Raw genomic sequence first — 20,646 nt, 5'->3', positions numbered from 1 at the left:
ATACATCTGCATTATTTAGCATTTTTCATCTTTCAAATTAATCAAAGGCTGCTTTCAAGTAATATATTTCCTCTGAAGTTTTCTATTAATGTATTGTTATAATATCGTCTCGTTCTTGTGAACCCAATATTGTGTCTTGTCTTGTCTCGTGGGTTGAGTATATCGTTACACCCTTACTTATGGATAATTATTTTTCACCAACAATTTTTAGAAAATTAGAAAGTATTATGCAATAAATGCAAAATTAATTCCAAAATGAATAAATAAGTAAAAGAAACTTGAGCATAGCTACACAAAGCAGGTTATACCAATGCGATGTGCCATAGGCAAGATTCACACTATCACATTAACTTAGAATCTTCAATTTTGAAGGTGTCTGAGCAACCCCTAAATTTGTTCAAAAATTGTCAAGTAAATTTTTAAAAACATTTTCTGATGTTTTTGTTTCTGAAGAACAAAACTATGGGGTGAGAGCAAGAAATTTCAGAAGTTGATTTTTGAGGACCACCCGACTCAGCAATTAAATGTGCTCTTCAACTGATAGGTGCCGCCATGACAATAATGTGATGTGGGTTACGGAGAGATCACAAATTTGTGTAGGATGGGGGTACCTGGGGGCCACTTCCTAGGAGGTAGGGTGTCGCAGGTGGGGGGGGGGGTCTGATTGAAAGACTGATCTGGGGGCGGGCTACATTTGGGCCTAATGAACTTAAAATGTGGCACAGGCCATATAAAGGTATCTCATGTGGTAGCACCTTCAGACCCTTCTACTCTTCTTGATGGATCACTGTTTGTGACGTGCGCTTCCTCACCTCCAGGGTTCTTGCTGGTCCCTTTGCTAGTATGATACTGGGAGACCTGGGTGCCGAGGTGATAAAGGTGGAGAGGCCAGGTGAGTAAAGGGCTGAGGACCAAGTGCTATGTGAACATCACACATGCTGCATGATATTCTATTCTACAGTGCTCTTTCTGCTTGTAATTTCATACTTTGTTGACAATTTTATAACTCTAATACTTCCCATGCTATTCCTTACACTATCATTTCTTATTGTCATTTATTTGTTCTAATTATCTATTAATGTGTTTTTACGTAGACTGACAGATGAATAAAGTATCTGTCCATATCTATCTGTCTGTCTAATCATGATAGCCATAAGCTAACTATTCTTATTTCACTAGCAATGTAGTCAGTTCTTTGTGAGAAGTGTGTGTTTCTTTGTTCAGCTGTTGTAAAGAGGCTGTCTTTCTGGAAGGTTCCGGGGACGACACAAGATCATGGGGTCCGCCATTTGTAGGAAAGGAAAGCACTTATTTCCTTAGTATCAACCGCAACAAAAAGGTATATCTACCCAGCTTCCATATTATCATTAGTTTCCAGGGCTTTGCATTTCTATATGGGTTTTTAATAAAAACATCCACAGCCTTTAATTTTAAAGGGATGTGTGGTATTTTGTGGCGCATAGCCCTTGGGTGCTTGATTAAAACATCGTGTGCAGTTCTGTTCCTTTACAATCTGAGAGAAAAGCCTAAATCATGATGTTTAAACATTGGGATGATGAATGCAATCAGAATGTTTACATTCTGAGCAGCATGCCTGTGGTTCTTAAGGGTGAAAGATACAGAATTGAAAAAATATGAATAAACATTTACTGCAGTGTTTTATTTGTAGAGCATCGCAGTAAATTTGAAAGATCCTAGGGGAACCAAGTTAATACTGGAGGTAAGGTGCTGTCTCTAATGGATATTTATATATATATGCACAAACACACACACACACACACACATATATATATATATATATATATACACATACATTATATATATATATATATATATATATATACACATACATTATATATATATATATATATGTATATATATATATATATGTGTATATATATATGTGTGTGTGTGTGTGTGTGTGTGTATATATATATATATAATTTTTTTAAATGACTTTTTTGACGTTTTGTATCATTTTTTGCTATTAAATGATATACAATGGAAAATACTTGGAACAAGGTACATTTCATCCATCTTTACCTGCTAGGAGGCTCTTTAGCCTCAAAACCCAGTCAGTACGGCTTAAACACGGCTTTTTTCCACAGACTATTCAACTGAACAGTCCAACCCTTCCCAGTCTAATATTGGTGTGTTAAAAGGGCTAATAACTCTACACTCATAACTCTAAAACTAAACCTGTTTATAGCACGTTCTACATTTTGCCAAACTGCACAATCTTTCCTTACTAATCAGGTGGTTAATTGTATCTTATTATGTATGACGTAATGTCCATATTTTAAACTGTCTTGCTTATATATTTGTATGTCTCAATATTTCTATTCTATTTATTTCTCATTTGCTTTATGAATAATGAGAATAATATTCCACCTCTGTATTGTTCCATGCATCATATATCTGAAGCTGACAATAAAATATACTTTGACTTAGACATATGCATATGTAGATCACAGTCAAATAATTCACCTGTTAGTTTGTAAACATTAAAATATTTTGTAAGAAATATTGGTGTGTAAGTTGCAGTTTGGCTCACTGTTGTTAAACACTTTGGAACCGAAAACAAATCATTGCCAGTCGTGTGTTTTGCTTTGTCAGTGTACAGGAACAGTTTTGTGAAGCATGGTTCTTTTTTTTTCCCTGCAGCTTGCGGAAGTTTGCGACATCCTCATGGAAAACTATCTCCCGGGCAAGCTTGGCCAGATGGGGCTGGGATACGAGGATGTTCAGAAGGTGGCGCCCCGGCTGGTCTACTGCTCCATCTCTGGTACTAATCTCTGTAAATGACCTAAAAATTACCATTACAAATACTGTTCCATTAATTCACAACAATCCAGAAGTTTCCCAGGGAACTATATGACGTCTTTTGTCATCTTACATTCATTTAGAAGGCAAAAATGTATATTTTTTCATTCAGCAAATCTACTCTACAAATGCAAAAGTAACTACACTGACACAAAATTCCGTTAAGATATTTTTAAAATCTGTCTACCTGTATGTGTAGTAGATGGGTACAGTACCCATCAAAGTCATTGACACGCGTGATTTTAATGAATTTATCTCTAAGCGGTTTTATTCACCTTATAGTAAAAGGGCTTGAGACAATGAAGTCATTCATATCACATATTGCGTCAATCAAGAGAAGAGTTCAACAACTTAAAATTTTCTCAGTTTCTAAAATTAGACTCTTCAAAATAGCCCACTTTGACTTCGATGACAGCATTACAGACTTGTGGCATTTTTTCAACCAGCTTCCAGAATTAGCGACCTGGAATGCTTCTCCAACAGGTCTTGAAGGAGTTTCTATAATTTCTGGGCACAAGTTGGCTTCTTTGCTCTTACTCTTCGATCCAGCTCATCCAAAACAAGCCCTATCGGATTTAGGTTGGGAGATCGTGGGGGGTCAGGTCATCTGTCGCTGCACTCCATATCTTTCCTTGTTCACAAGATAACCATGAAGTTTGTTTAGGGTCACTATCTTGTGAGTTTCAGTAGGTTTGTCCAGACTTTTGACTAGTATTATAAATCACACTGTACTTATTCAAAACTGAGCAAAGCTGAACAAAGATATTTTGTCATGAGATAAAACAGATCCCAAGAAACATAAATCTGTTTTGAAAAAATGTGTGGTTACAGCATTTTGCCTTTGTATGGCAGTAATGCTGTTAAAGGTGTCTTACCAGTTGGGGTTTAGTTCAGTGGGTGTTACTGTTGTCTCATACCTGTGGGTTTTGATTCCCGGCTTTGGAGAATGTGTTTAGGCCTGTCGCGATAAACAATAAATCAATTAATTGCACGATAATTAAAATGGGGTCGATAATTTTTCCGGCTGCAATAATTTTCATTTGCATGCTTGTTTGTTTTCCTCGTGTCTCTCTCTACCAAATGGGAATATCAGCTCTTTTTAGCAAACCGGCTCATTTGGCTCAGCTCACCAAGAACAGCCGGCTCTTTCGACTCCTAAGCAGCTCTTTTTAAAAAACCCGCCCCTCTCTTCGTTTAACCTGATGCTGATTAGCGTGACCTGATTTCAGCTTGTTAAAAATAAGACACCGTCTCATGGGCGGGCTTTCTCGGAAGACAATGTGTTCCGGCCACTGTCGTCTTTAATGTTTAGGTAGCTTAAAAACCCGGACAATTTTATAAACATTAATAAAACAGCTCTCTGACAGGAGCCGGCTCCCATCGTTCATTAAAAAGAGTCGGCTGAAAGAGCCGTCTTGTTCGCGAACGACACATCACTAGTAATGAGGCGTGAACTCTTGTGTCAGTGGGGTCTTGTGGCTCGCTCATTTCTGTTTTGTGAGAAATGACATGCCAAAACTGATCAACGACGTACATCGCTTTTGTAAATCCTTCTCCAAAGTACCAACGAGTAAATTAGAGAAGGGCTTTAAGAAGTTTGCCTTGTGTTACATCCACGGATACGAAGGGGAGTCTTATTCATTCAACTTTGTGGCTGTTAGACTGCGACATGAAGAAGAAAAAATCTGTTATGATGATCATCTGATTATAATTATCAATTTTGCCCAGGCAGACGTGTTCACTATAAGCGGTAAAGTAAAATGGGCCAATAAATTATATGACTATGATTATATGCAATAAATTATATTTCTTGCTCACAATTTGCCAGACTAAAGTAGCTACGGATTTGTATATGGCCTGTTGAGGCACCTGCTTTTATTTATATGTTTTGTAGTTAGTTAGCACTTTTTTGTTTACAAAGGTCCTAACTGGCAGTTTTGCCTGTTTTTCCTGTCTGAGCCTAATGTTTCATATTTTAAGGGCGATTTTGTTTACAGAGACTTTATAATCCATTGTTTTTGGTTGTGTTTGGTTTTTATTCAACTGCATTTTTTGTTAACAGAGACTGAGAGTCCATTTTTTTTATTGTTTTTGATGGTTTTGTTTATTTATTTTGGCTATTAAAAATGTCTTCCAGTCCAAGTGTTAAATGTTCTTTAGAAATTAAAGTTTATTGATCGTTGAAAGCAAAATTTGTTATCGTGACAGGCCTAAATGTGTTGTATTTGCTTGTTCTTGCCTTTTCATGTGGAGTACTCCAGTTCCTTACCACAGTCAATAGCATGTGGTTAGGTGACATGTTGTCTGAATTGCCCATTGTTTGTGATTTTGTGTCCTGTGATGGACTGGCATCCCATCCAGGATGTCCACTGCCTTGTGTCCTGTGCTTCCCAGCTTGTCGCAACCCTGTATTACGTAAGTGGTTATGGAAGATTGATGAAACATACAAATACCCTTTATGGACAAAAGTATTAGAACACCTGGCCATTACGCCGACACAAATTTTTTCTAAATCTGCCACACTTCTGGGAAGGCTTTCCAGACGTTTATGTAGAGTATCTATTGGATTTTTTGCTCATTCATCCAGAACAGCATTTGTGAAGGCAAACACTGATACTGGACATGAAAGCCTGGCTCTCACTCTCTGTTCTAGTTTATCTCAAAGGTGCTTGATGAGGTTCTGGTTAGGGTTATATGTTGGCCAGTCAAGTTTTTCCCCACCAAACTCACCCAAGCATGTCTTTATGGACCTTGCTTTGTGCACTGTGACACAGTCATGCTGGAACAAAAAAGGCCCTTCCCCAAAAAAAATCCCACAAAGCCGGAAGCACAGAATTGTCCAAAATGCTGAAGCATTAATACTGGGTTATTCAAATCACGGTCCTCCAGGTCTGAGCACTGCTGGTTTTCCAGTCTTCCTTTACCTGTGAGCCAGGTGTGAAGCCTCTGACCAGTCAGAATCAGTAATTCTTAAATCAACTACCTGGGAGAACTGAAAACAACGCCTGGATTTGGAATCAAGGTCCAGATTTGAAGAGCCCTGTATTAAGAGTTCTATTCACTGGAATTAGGGGACCTAGCCCAACCCCTGAAAAACAAACCCCATACCATTATCTCTCCTCCACCAACTTTATAGCTGGCTCGCTGCATTCAGGCAGGTAACGTTCTCCTGGCATCTACTAAAACCAGACTTATCTTGATATCAGACTGCCAGACAGAGAAGTGTGATTCATCACACCACAGAACGCGTTTCTACTGCTCCAGAGTCCAGTGTCCTTTGTGCCATTTCATGTCAGACTTGACATTGTGTTTGGTGACATGAGGCTTGCATGCAGCTGCTCAACCATGGAAGCCCATTCAATGAAGCTCCTGGCTCAGTATTTTTGTGTTGGGGTTAATGTTAGAGGAAGTTTGGAACTCTCAGTTATTGAGTCAAAAGAGCGTTGGCAACTTACACACTGTGAGCCTCAGCACTTGGCGACCATTTCTGTTACTTTACGTGGTCTGCCACTTTTTGGCTGAGTTTCTGTTGTTCCTAAATGCTTACATTTTGCAGTAATACCACTTACAGTTGGCCAAAGAATATCTAGCAGGGAGGAAATTTCATGAGTTGACTCATTGCAAAGGTGGCATCCTATGACAGAACCACACATGAATTACCTGAACTCTTTAGAATGACCCATTCATTCACAAATGTTTGTAAACCTGCTTGCGTGGTTGGATCCTTGAATTTATACCCTGTGGCAATTGGTCTGAATAAAACACCTTAATTCAATGATTAAGAGGGGTGTACGTGTTTGTCCATGTAGTGTATATTGCTTGGGATATTCATGAACAATGAAAGAAGTCAACAAATAATTTGGTAATAAAATGTGATATTTCCTTCTAGTACACAAAATACAGTAAGGGGGGAAGCAAGCAGTTGAACTAGAATATAAGTAGAATATGAAACAGGAAACCACACTATATTCATAGTACAATATAAGAAATTTTATTCACTGAGCTGATTCTAAGGAATGTTTACATTTGGATAATTTATAGTTCAGGGGGTTGAAAATTATTGAGATTGAGTGTTTATGTGCAGGTTATGTATTCATAAATTAGACATATTTGGTCCCCCTGGGGGGGGGGGGCGACATGGTGGTGCAGTGGTTAGTAATTTTGTTGCTCCTAGCTAGTTATTTTTGTTTAGTTAAATAATTTATAATTATTCAGTAAACCATTCATCCATATCTTAACTGCTTATCCCAGTCTGGGTCACAATATGGCCTGAAGCCTATCCCAGCTAGCACAGGTTATATGCCAGGGTACACCCTGGATAGTCAAGCTGAACAATATTGAAAATAATTCACATTCCAGTATTTGAATTTTTTTGTGATAAATATTGCAATATAGTGGTACCTTGGTATACATCCGCTTTGGAATAAGGGTCAGTCCGTGCCAAATCAACCAATGTCCAGAAAAGTTCCTTGGGCATCATTCCTGATTTTGATTAAAACTTGGTATTTTGATACCAAGAGAACACTGAAAATTCCCCAAGTTTTATTGAAAAATTCTGATGCAGTCCAAAGTTATGGCCGTTTCAAATTTGGGTGCCACGCCCTTTTTTTGCACTTGCGAATCGCGCATATAATTTCTAAGGGTTTTCAGGAGACCATATCTTCATTTCTAAGCATGGTAGAGAGTTGAAAATCGCTCTCCTGCTATACTTTTCCCTGCTCTTTCAGAATCTGGCATTGAGTTGAGATAGTTATATTTTCAGCATTTTTAGTTCAGATATTCTTTTTTCAACTGTATAAATTTCATTCCCATCACTAACTATCTACACTGTCAACCATGCCCCCGAAGTAGGGGAAAAAAGGTTATGTGGTACCTTGGGCGGAGCTTAATTCTCCGCTTCTGACGTCATAAGAGGAAGTAGCGTATCCTTGATTCTGATTGGTCGAGAGTTTATGCCCATATATGGTATCAATACATGCTTATGCCACGTTTTGCCGATAGGGGGCGATATGGTTTTGGGAGATTGCCGTTATGCCCATATATGGTATCAATACATGCTTATGCCACGTGTTGCCGATAGGGGGGTTTGGGAAGCTTTAATAGAATAAAAATACATTACATGTATTTTATTAATGTGCTTTTTGTATTACGTTTTTAAAGAATAATAAAACATAGAGCAGGATAATGGCAAGCTAGCGCATACACGTTCAGCGGGGGCGTCCGTCCGGCCCTGTGTTGTTAGTAAGCACCGCGGCGTATTTTAAAAGAAAGCACCCAAATGTTTTAAAAGAAGAAAGCCCCAAAAGAAGGAAAACTTTAGTGTTATTTTAAAAGAAAAGCAGTGCGAATTTAAACAAACATGCCCGAAAGAAGCAGCAAATTTAAACAAGTGAAAACCAACAAACAAGCCCCGTCGTTTTAAAAGAAGCGATCACTCATTACATTTAACCAATACGAAAGACTTTAGTTATATTTACCAGGTTTGAGAAAGCATGCAAGCGGCAAACTTTTAGAAGAAATAGGACGAAACGATCCCGGAGACCCGCCACATGCGACTATTCTGTTTGAACAACGCGGGGCGGAATGGACAATCGCTAGTCCGGCGTTTGGCGCATGCGCACCCACGCCGCCTCCCCTTTCAAAATGGCGACGCCGGCGGAGCGCCTGTTTTAGCAAATAAAACCCCTATAGCCGTAATGTTTTTAAGGAATGAAGCACTTTTCTGCCAATGTGAATAATAAAGTAAAGCGGTCTGTGCATTTTCGACAGCAATAATCAAAGAATAACGCGGTTAATTCTTGTTTAAGCGAATGCATGCTCTCACTCTTGTGTGGCGCACGCGCGTAGATCCACACAGCATTTCCTTTATTGAGCCAGCTCGTTGCGTGAAGCAGCTGTCAAATGGCGAGCAATTGTCAAATTGTCTCATACAGAAAATGCCAGTCATATGTTTGGGAGCCAACTCGTTGAGTCAAGCAACTGTCAAATGGCGAACAATTGTCGCTGGACCAAGAATTCATGCATCTACCTTTGCAATGCAACTACCTTTTTCTCGGGTCGACAGCACAACACCCCCGGATTGCTTAGCTACATTTAGCTAAATTTATCTACGTACGGTTAATCAAAAGGTGTAACCAGAACTTGAAAAGATGTATGACAACACATGCTGAGCTTTTATTTCAAATAAGCCCCTTTAACCTCATCGTTTTAAGCAATGAAACTCTTTTCGGCTAATGTGTTATTTAAAGTAAAACATCTTAAGCATTTCGACAACAAGAATCAAGGAATAACGCTGGCGATCCTTGTTAAAATAACTCTCTCCATGTCGCGCTTGTGCGTGCAGCCACGATACCCACACACCACTGTCTTTTATTGAAAACAGCTGAGGCAAGTCGTTTTCGGAACTTTAAAGTGTGTATACAATAAGTAAACGTGTGTAAAAGAAGTATAAAATGTGTTATAAAGCGCATAGCCAACGATAATTACTAAAGAATTTAAGCATAATAGCCCAGACTTACCATGGCCTATAGCCGGTAGAAATGGAGCTATCCTACGGCCTACAAGATAAAAGCATATGGCACCAAATTGGAATCGGTAGTCTTTAAAGTAATAAAATACATTATATGAATTTATTAATGCGATATTCTAAATACGTTTTAAGGGGTCACCGGACGCGTCGAGCTTTTCTAGCTAGAGAGGAAAGAGAGTCGGGCAGTTTTGAATGGTAAAAGCAGTAGTTGTGTATTGATAACGGTTTATTTTTAACAAAATGTCCTATTTTATAACGATAAAAACACAGCAATCCTGTTTTTATGGGGATTTATGCGTATTGCATGTCTAGCCATGTCGATCAGCTAATGTCCGCGGCAGTGAGCGATAAGCCTATGAGAAGGAAGCGTCAATTGACAAATTGACAAATTGTTGCAGAGGGCGTGTAACATCTCGTTTAACCGCTGGTCCTGAGTGTGACAAGCAGACAGACAGCATTCACGCCCCGGCAGAAAGCACATTACGTCTATTTGTTAATCTGTTTTATTCGTAAATAGTATAAAATAATATATGTCTAATTGAAATAAAAGTCGATGTCTAACACCACAGCTCTGGGACTCTAGTATAGCCCCGGGCGCCCCGCTGCGGGCCTGTGGGGCTGGATGAAGTATCTAACTTCAATGGCTTAATCAGCAGGGTAAAGTGCCGTAACTTAAACGGGGGTATGACAAATTATTATAAAGTTTAAGCCAATAAGATTTAATTAATAAAATAATTTAGTTGTATTTTGTTCGTTTTATTTTCAATAAAACACACCCAGCACATTATTAATGTAATAGATGCAGGAACTAGTGAGCGGTATTTAGCTACGTACTTCAAAAACATTTAAAAAACTTTGTTAGACTAATACCTTAGTTATTTCAATAATTTAAGGGATAAAAACATTTGTCGTGTTTGTCAATGTGTTATTTTAAGTAAATGCGTTATTTTCCAACGCCAAAAGCCCTGTCATGTTTTAAGTGAGAAATGATATGGACTAGCAACTCTCTCTGGGGGGAGCAACCCCGGTTAGGTACTATTAAGCAGCATTTAGTGACATGCATCAAAACACATTTTTAAAAACTTTGAAAGAATAAAGTCTTAGTTATTTTAATAAATACGTTTTTCAGTAAATGTTTATTCACGCGCATGCACACAAACACACACACACCCCGGAGGTCGGGGGGCTATAGAGTTTAACTTTAGGTTGCTGATCGCAATGTGTGACCAAACCCCAAAGCACCCTAACTTAGTCGTTTACTAACTTATCGCGAAAAACAGACAGAAATAGACTTGTAAATTCTAAAGAAAAGACATTAACTGTATTTTGTTAATGTTTAAAGGTATACAAACTACAGTTGTATCGGACACGCACACAAAAACACTAAAAGAGTTTTGCTCAGTCAAAAAAACACCAAACATATATTGTTCACGCTTTTTATTAAAATGTATAAGGATTGGTTTGTTATAGGGAAATTTTAAATTAATATGAGTGGGATATAAGTCATTTAGGCAACAAGATTTGAGGAAGAACCTAAATAGTGGCTGGAAATTACCAACAAGGCAGGCAGAAGTGTGCTTTCCTTATCTCACAAGTCATGGAAGGGTGGGGTGGGGGGACACATAAGTGGGGGGTAGGAACTGTGGAATCAGGCAAGAGTGTAAGAATTTAGGATATAGTCTTGTTATTTTAAAGAAGGTGTACATGATTATTTAATTACTTTTAATAGGAACCAGTAAGATGCATTTAGCACCATGTTGCAAATACACATTAAAAACTTTAAAGAATAAGGTCATAGTTATTTTAATAAAGGCATCCTACAAGGTGCCCACGGCCCTAACTTATTAAAGTTAGGCCCTAACTCTACAAGCTTGATCCGAGATGCTTGCTGGAGTACAATGCTAAGTTGACATCGGTAACGGAGCTGCAGCCTGTTTGATAGTTAATGAAACATAGTTCAAATTCAACAGTGTCAGCAGTCATCCACGATGCAGGGAGACTACAGATTGACTATAACGACCCCGTTTATCAGCTGGCATTATTTAATTTTTTTTTGACAGAATAAAGCCTTAGTTATTTTAATAAATATGTTTTTCAGTAAATGTATACTCATGCTCATGTGCACAAACACACACACACACACACACACACACACCGGTGGTCAGGAGCTTTAGAGTTTAACTTTAGGTCTGTGAAAGTATAGGACTGCAATGTGTATACAGACCCCAAAGCACCCTAACTTAGTCGTTTACTAACTTATCACGAAAAAAGAGACAGAAATAAACTTGTAAATTTTAAAGAAAAGACATTAACTGTTTTTGTTAATGTTTAAAGGTATACAAACTACAGTTGTATCGGACACGCACACAAAAACACTAAAAGAGTTTTGCTCAGTCAAAAAAAAAAACACCAAACATATATTGTTCACGTTTTTTTATTAAAATGTATAAGGATTGGTTTGTTATAGCGAAATTTTAAATTAATATGAGTGTGATATAAGTCATTTAGGCAACAAGATTTGAGGAAGAACCTAAATAGAGGCTAGAAATGACTGACCAGGCAGGCAGAAGTGTGCTTTCCTTATCTCACAAGTCATGGAAGGCTGGGATGGGGGTCACATAAGTGGGGGGTAGGAACTGTGGAATCAGGCAAGGGTGTAAGAATTTAGGATATAGTCTTGTTATTTTAAAGAAGGTGTACATGATTATTTTAATTGCATTTAATAGGAACCAGTAAGCTGCATTTAGCACCATGCTGCAAATACACATTAAAAACTTTAAAGAATAAGGTCTTAGTTATTTTAATAAAGACATCCTACAAGGTGCCCACGGCCCCAGCTTATATAATCTACAAGCTTGATCTGAGATGCTTGCTGGAGTACAATGCTAAGTTGACAACGGTAACGGTGCTGCAGCCTGTTTGATAGTTAATGAAACACAGTTCAAATTCAACAGTGTCAGTAGTCATCCACTATGCAGGGAGACTACAGATTGACTATAACGACCCGTTTATCTGCTGTCATTATTTAATTTATTTTATTTTTTGACAGAATAAAGCCTTAGTTATTTTAATAAATATGGTTTTTCAGTAAATGTGTATTCATGCTCATGTGCACAAACACACACACACACAACGATGGTCAGGGGCTTTAGAGTTTAACTAGGTCTGTGAAAGTATAGGACCGCGATGTGTATACAGGCCCCAAAACATATTAACTTAGTTGTTCATGAGTCTTATTGTGAAAAACCACGCAAAATAGACATGTAAATTTTAAAGAAAAGACATTAACTGCTTTTGTTAATGTTTAAATGTATAAAAACTTTAGATGTATTTGTTAAACAGTCAAACAAAAATGTGTTATTTTAAAGTAGTATAAAATATAACCTTAACTTTGGACGCAAGATGAACAACCTACAAACACAGACAGACAGACACACACACACACAGCAAAGCCCCAAGCATGCGCACAAGCACACAACCAAAGGTGGGCTTTTAGAGTTTGCTCAATCAAAAAAACATCAGACCCATATAGTTTACGTTTTTTATTAAAATGTGTAAGGATCGCTCTGTTAGAGCACAATTTTAAATTAGTATGATTGTGATATAAGTCATTTAGGCAACAAGATTTGAGGAAGTAGCGGCTAGAAATGATCGACCAGGCAGACAGAAGTCTGCTTTTCTTATCTCACAAGTCATGGAAGTGTAGGGGGGGGTGTAGGAACTGTGGAATCAGGCATAGTTATTTTAATAAAGACATCCTACAAGGTACACCACGGCCCAAGCTTATAGCGTCTACTATCATGATTTGAGAGGCTAGATGGAGTACCATGTTAAGTTGACAATGGTAACTGAGATGCAGCCTGCATGCAGGGAGACTAGAGAGTGACTATAGTACCCCATTTAACCGTTGGTCCTTATTTTTTAAGAATTTTGACAGAATAAAGCCTTAGTTAATTTAATAAATACGTTTTTTTTCTAGTACATGGTTGTTCATATTCATGTGCACAAACACACACACACATCGGTGGTCAGGGGCTTTAGAGTTTAACTTTAGGTCAGTGAAAGTATAGGATCGTTATGTGTATTCAGACCCCAAAACATATTAACTTAGTCGTTCATGAGTCTTATTGTGAAAAACCGACAATATAGACTTGTAAATTTTAAAGAAAAGACATTAACAGCTTTTGTTAATGTTGAAATGTATAAAAACTTTAGCTGCTTTTCTTAAATGGCCAGAAAAATTGGCTCAACACTATTAGTTTATATGAGGAGGGGGTGTTCGCAACAGTCACAATCCTAGCAGGCAAGCATAACATGCCAAAGAAACATCTCTTTCATTTATTTCAAAGCAGACACTTTGTGCAAAAGTTGTTTCCTCATTTCCCAAATGGCCACCAGAACTGGATGGTCCTTAAAGACCTTTCATAAGACTTGGAGGCCCTGTCCTGAGGTTTATCAAAGACCAGGTTCTTACACTATAGGATGCTGTTTAAGTACTCGATGGGATGACCCCTGCAATGAAATTTGTAACATTTCAAGGTGTATATTTTAAAAGAATGAAGTGCCTGGCCAGTAAGAGAGGCATGGTATCGGATGGTGGAATGTCGAACGGGTTTGTTAGAGGATTAGAGGAGATAGAATTATGTTTTGGCTCTGCTCTCTCAATTATCTGAGTTCTGGACAGACATATTCAAAGCCATTGAGCAGGACATCAACATAGTTCTGCCTCCTCTAATCCTCTAACAAACCGTTCGACATTCCACCATCCGATACCATGCCTCTCTTACTGGCCAGGCACTTCATTCTTTTAAAATATACACCTTGAAATGTTACAAATTTCATTGCAGGGGTCATCCCATCGAGTACTTAAACAGCATCCTATAGTGTAAGAACCTGGTCTTTGATAAACCTCAGGACAGGGCCTCCAAGTCTTATGAAAGGTCTTTAAGGACCATCCAGTTCTGGTGGCCATTTGGGAAATGAGGAAACAACTTTTGCACAAAGTGTCTGCTTTGAAATAAATGAAAGAGATGTTTCTTTGGCATGTTATGCTTGCCTGCTAGGATTGTGACTGTTGCGAACACCCCCTCCTCATATAAACTAATAGTGTTGAGCCAATTTTTCTGGCCATTTAAGAAAAGCAGCTAAAGTTTTTATACATTTCAACATTAACAAAAGCTGTTAATGTCTTTTCTTTAAAATTTACAAGTCTATATTGTGGTTTTTCACAATAAGACTCATGAACGACTAAGTTAATATGTTTTGGGGTCTGAATACACATAACGATCCTATACTTTCACTGACCTAAAGTTAAACTCTAAAGCCCCTGACCACCGATGTGTGTGTGTGTTTGTGCACATGAATATGAACAACCATGTACTAGAAAAAAAACGTATTTATTAAATTAACTAAGGCTTTATTCTGTCAAAATTCTTAAAAAATAAGGACCAACGGTTAAATGGGGTACTATAGTCACTCTCTAGTCTCCCTGCATGCATGCTGCATCTCAGTTACCATTGTCAACTTAACATGGTACTCCATCTAGCCTCTCAAATCATGATAGTAGACGCTATAAGCTTGGGCCGTGGTGTACCTTGTAGGATGTCTTTATTAAAATAACTATGCCTGATTCCACAGTTCCTACACACCCCCCCCCCCCCCCCCCCCCCCCCCCCCCCTACACTTCCATGACTTGTGAGATAAGAAAAGCAGACTTCTGTCTGCCTGGTTCGATCATTTCTAGCCGCTACTTCCTCAAATCTTGTTGCCTAAATGACTTATATCACAATCATACTAATTTAAAATTGTGCTCTAACAGAGCGATCCTTACACATTTTATAAAAAACGTAAACTATATGGGTCTGATGTTTTTTTGATTGAGCAAACTCTAAAAGCCCACCTTTGGTTGTGTGCTTGTGCGCATGCTTGGGGCTTTGCTGTGTGTGTGTGTGTCTGTCTGTCTGTGTTTGTAGGTTGTTCATCTTGCGTCCAAAGTTAAGGTTATATTTTATACTACTTTAAAATAACACATTTTTGTTTGACTGTTTAACAAATACATCTAAAGTTTTTATACATTTAAACATTAACAAAAGCAGTTAATGTCTTTTCTTTAAAATTTACATGTCTATTTTGCGTGGTTTTTCACAATAAGACTCATGAACAACTAAGTTAATATGTTTTGGGGCCTGTATACACATCGCGGTCCTATACTTTCACAGACCTAGTTAAACTCTAAAGCCCCTGACCATCGTTGTGTGTGGTGTGTGTTTGTGCACATGAGCATGAATACACATTACTGAAAAACCATATTTATTAAAATAACTAAGGCTTTATTCTGTCAAAAAATAAAATAAATTAAATAATGACAGCAGATAAACGGGTCGTTATAGTCAATCTGTAGTCTCCCTGCATAGTGGATGACTACTGACACTGTTGAATTTGAACTGTGTTTCATTAACTATCAAACAGGCTGCAGCACCGTTACCGTTGTCAACTTAGCATTGTACTCCAGCAAGCATCTCAGATCAAGCTTGTAGATTATATAAGCTGGGGCCGTGGGCACCTTGTAGGATGTCTTTATTAAAATAACTAAGACCTTATTCTTTAAAGTTTTTAATGTGTATTTGCAGCATGGTGCTAAATGCAGCTTACTGGTTCCTATTAAATGCAATTAAAATAATCATGTACACCTTCTTTAAAATAACAAGACTATATCCTAAATTCTTACACCCTTGCCTGATTCCACAGTTCCTACCCCCCCACTTATGTGACCCCCATCCCAGCCTTCCATGACTTGTGAGATAAGGAAAGCACACTTCTGCCTGCCTGGTCAGTCATTTCTAGCTCTATTTAGGTTCTTCCTCAAATCTGTGCCTAAATGACTTATATCACACTCATATTAATTTAAAATTTCGCTATAACAAACCAATCCTTATACATTTTAATAAAAAAACGTGAACAATATATGTTTGGTGTTTTTTTTTTTGACTGAGCAAAACTCTTTTAGTGTTTTTGTGTGCGTGTCCGATACAACTGTAGTTTGTATACCTTTAAACATTAACAAAAACAGGTAATGTCTTTTCTTTAAAATTTACAAGTTTATTTCTGTCTCTTTTTTCGTGATAAGTTAGTAAACGACTAAGTTAGGGTGCTTTGGGGTCTGTATACACATTGCAGTCCTATACTTTCACAGACCTAAAGTTAAACTCTAAGCTCCTGACCACCGGTGTGTGTGTGTGTGTGTGTGTGTGTGTTTGTGCACATGAGCATGAGTATACATTTACTGAAAAACATATTTATTAAAATAACTAAGGCTTTATTCTGTCAAAAAAAAATTAAATAATGCCAGCTGATAAACGGGGTCGTTATAGGTCAATCTGTAGTCTCCCTGCATCGTGGATGACTGCTGACACTGTTGAATTTGAACTATGTTTCATTAACTATCAAACAGGCTGCAGCTCCGTTACCGATGTCAACTTAGCATTGTACTCCAGCAAGCATCTCGGATCAAGCTTGTAGAGTTAGGGCCTAACTTTAATAAGTTAGGGCCGTGGGCACCTTGTAGGATGCCTTTATTAAAATAACTATGACCTTATTCTTTAAAGTTTTTAATGTGTATTTGCAACATGGTGCTAAATGCATCTTACTGGTTCCTATTAAAAGTAATTAAATAATCATGTACACCTTCTTTAAAATAACAAGACTATATCCTAAATTCTTACACTCTTGCCTGATTCCACAGTTCCTACCCCCCACTTATGTGTCCCCCCACCCCACCCTTCCATGACTTGTGAGATAAGGAAAGCACACTTCTGCCTGCCTTGTTGGTAATTTCCAGCCACTATTTAGGTTCTTCCTCAAATCTTGTTGCCTAAATGACTTATATCCCACTCATATTAATTTAAAATTTCCCTATAACAAACCAATCCTTATACATTTTAATAAAAAGCGTGAACAATATATGTTTGGTGTTTTTTTTGACTGAGCAAAACTCTTTTAGTGTTTTTGTGTGCGTGTCCGATACAACTGTAGTTTGTATACCTTTAAACATTAACAAAATACAGTTAATGTCTTTTCTTTAGAATTTACAAGTCTATTTCTGTCTGTTTTTCGCGATAAGTTAGTAAACGACTAAGTTAGGGTGCTTTGGGGTTTGGTCACACATTGCGATCAGCAACCTAAAGTTAAACTCTATAGCCCCCCGACCTCCGGGTGTGTGTGTGTTTGTGTGCATGCGCGTGAATAAACATTTACTGAAAAACGTATTTATTAAAATAACTAAGACTTTATTCTTTCAAAGTTTTTAAAAATGTGTTTTGATGCATGTCACTAAATGCTGCTTAATAGTACCTAACCGGGGTTGCTCCCCCCAGAGAGAGTTGCTAGTCCATATCATTTCTCACTTAAAACATGACAGGGCTTTTGGCGTTGGAAAATAACGCATTTACTTAAAATAACACATTGACAAACACGACAAATGTTTTTATCCCTTAAATTATTGAAATAACTAAGGTATTAGTCTAACAAAGTTTTTTAAATGTTTTTGAAGTACGTAGCTAAATACCGCTCACTAGTTCCTGCATCTATTACATTAATAATGTGCTGGGTGTGTTTTATTGAAAATAAAACGAACAAAATACAACTAAATTATTTTATTAATTAAATCTTATTGGCTTAAACTTTATAATAATTTGTCATACCCCCGTTTAAGTTACGGCACTTTACCCTGCTGATTAAGCCATTGAAGTTAGATACTTCATCCAGCCCCACAGGCCCGCAGCGGGGCGCCCGGGGCTATACTAGAGTCCCAGAGCTGTGGTGTTAGACATCGACTTTTATTTCAATTAGACATATATTATTTTATACTATTTACGAATAAAACAGATTAACAAATAGACGTAATGTGCTTTCTGCCGGGGCGTGAATGCTGTCTGTCTGCTTGTCACACTCAGGACCAGCGGTTAAACGAGATGTTACACGCCCTCTGCAACAATTTGTCAATTTGTCAATTGACGCTTCCTTCTCATAGGCTTATCGCTCACTGCCGCGGACATTAGCTGATCGACATGGCTAGACATGCAATACGCATAAATCCCCATAAAAACAGGATTGCTGTGTTTTTATCGTTATAAAATAGGACATTTTGTTAAAAATAAACCGTTATCAATACACAACTACTGCTTTTACCATTCAAAACTGCCCGACTCTCTTTCCTCTCTAGCTAGAAAAGCTCGACGCGTCCGGTGACCCCTTAAAACGTATTTAGAATATCGCATTAATAAATTCATATAATGTATTTTATTACTTTAAAGACTACCGATTCCAATTTGGTGCCATATGCTTTTATCTTGTAGGCCGTAGGATAGCTCCATTTCTACCGGCTATAGGCCATGGTAAGTCTGGGCTATTATGCTTAAATTCTTTAGTAATTATCGTTGGCTATGCGCTTTATAACACATTTTATACTTCTTTTACACACGTTTACTTATTGTATACACACTTTAAAGTTCCGAAAACGACTTGCCTCAGCTGTTTTCAATAAAAGACAGTGGTGTGTGGGTATCGTGGCTGCACGCACAAGCGCGACATGGAGAGAGTTATTTTAACAAGGATCGCCAGCGTTATTCCTTGATTCTTGTTGTCGAAATGCTTAAGATGTTTTACTTTAAATAACACATTAGCCGAAAAGAGTTTCATTGCTTAAAACGATGAGGTTAAAGGGGCTTATTTGAAATAAAAGCTCAGCATGTGTTGTCATACATCTTTTCAAGTTCTGGTTACACCTTTTGATTAACCGTACGTAGATAAATTTAGCTAAATGTAGCTAAGCAATCCGGGGGTGTTGTGCTGTCGACCCGAGAAAAAGGTAGTTGCATTGCAAAGGTAGATGCATGAATTCTTGGTCCAGCGACAATTGTTCGCCATTTGACAGTTGCTTGACTCAACGAGTTGGCTCCCAAACATATGACTGGCATTTTCTGTATGAGACAATTTGACAATTGCTCGCCATTTGACAGCTGCTTCACGCAACGAGCTGGCTCAATAAAGGAAATGCTGTGTGGATCTACGCGCGTGCGCCACACAAGAGTGAGAGCATGCATTCGCTTAAACAAGAATTAACCGCGTTATTCTTTGATTATTGCTGTCGAAAATGCACAGACCGCTTTACTTTATTATTCACATTGGCAGAAAAGTGCTTCATTCCTTAAAAACATTACGGCTATAGGGGTTTTATTTGCTAAAACAGGCGCTCCGCCGGCGTCGCCATTTTGAAAGGGGAGGCGGCGTGGGTGCGCATGCGCCAAACGCCGGACTAGCGATTGTCCATTCCGCCCCGCGTTGTTCAAACAGAATAGTCGCATGTGGCGGGTCTCCGGGATCGTTTCGTCCTATTTCTTCTAAAAGTTTGCCGCTTGCATGCTTTCTCAAACCTGGTAAATATAACTAAAGTCTTTCGTATTGGTTAAATGTAATGAGTGATCGCTTCTTTTAAAACGACGGGGCTTGTTTGTTGGTTTTCACTTGTTTAAATTTGCTGCTTCTTTCGGGCATGTTTGTTTAAATTCGCACTGCTTTTCTTTTAAAATAACACTAAAGTTTTCCTTCTTTTGGGGCTTTCTTCTTTTAAAACATTTGGGTGCTTTCTTTTAAAATACGCCGCGGTGCTTACTAACAACACAGGGCCGGACGGACGCCCCCGCTGAACGTGTATGCGCTAGCTTGCCATTATCCTGCTCTATGTTTTATTATTCTTTAAAAACGTAATACAAAAAGCACATTAATAAAATACATGTAATGTATTTTTATTCTATTAAAGCTTCCCAAACCCCCCTATCGGCAACACGTGGCATAAGCATGTATTGATACCATATATGGGCATAACGGCAATCTCCCAAAACCATATCGCCCCCTATCGGCAAAACGTGGCATAAGCATGTATTGATACCATATATGGGCATAAACTCTCGACCAATCAGAATCAAGGATACGCTACTTCCTCTTATGACGTCAGAAGCGGAGAATTAAGCTCCGCCCAAGGTACCACATAACCTTTTTTTTAGGGGGTCCGATGAGGGGTTTCTCACCTGTGACCATTTTCAGATGGCAATATATCAAAGAATAAATGGTTATTTAGAATGAATTTGCATCTGCTTACAGTATCTTCCTCAAATAACAAAAATATAGAAGAATATTGGATGTAGGTGTAGTGGTGACCCCACAGCTTGGGGTCAGAATCCAAAAATGTCTGGGGTTGAACCAAAAACTGATGTTTGCAGGTCCATAACTTTGAAGTG

The 20,646-nt window shown here is 38.2% G+C and overlaps 1 protein-coding gene across 5 annotated transcripts in view; it reads left to right on the top strand.

The window, feature by feature from the left end:
- sugct (succinyl-CoA:glutarate-CoA transferase) overlaps positions 1-20,646 on the top strand; it is a 125,949-nt gene that overhangs the window by 4,562 nt on the left and 100,741 nt on the right. For 4 of the 5 annotated variants that reach the window (XM_048971943.1, XM_048971945.1, XM_048971947.1 and 1 more), the window contains 4 exons: positions 819-892; positions 1,254-1,339; positions 1,670-1,720; positions 2,665-2,785. In XM_048971943.1, the coding sequence (XP_048827900.1) occupies positions 819-892; positions 1,254-1,339; positions 1,670-1,720; positions 2,665-2,785 (332 nt within the window). The remainder of the gene's footprint in view (positions 1-818; positions 893-1,253; positions 1,340-1,669; positions 1,721-2,664; positions 2,786-20,646) is intronic. The other variant, XM_048971944.1, reaches the window with a different exon arrangement.

This window comes from Brienomyrus brachyistius, chromosome 1 (genome assembly GCF_023856365.1).
Source record: "Brienomyrus brachyistius isolate T26 chromosome 1, BBRACH_0.4, whole genome shotgun sequence".
Classification (NCBI taxonomy): Eukaryota; Metazoa; Chordata; class Actinopteri; order Osteoglossiformes; family Mormyridae; genus Brienomyrus; species Brienomyrus brachyistius.
This window is presented reverse-complemented; position numbering and strand designations above follow the sequence as displayed.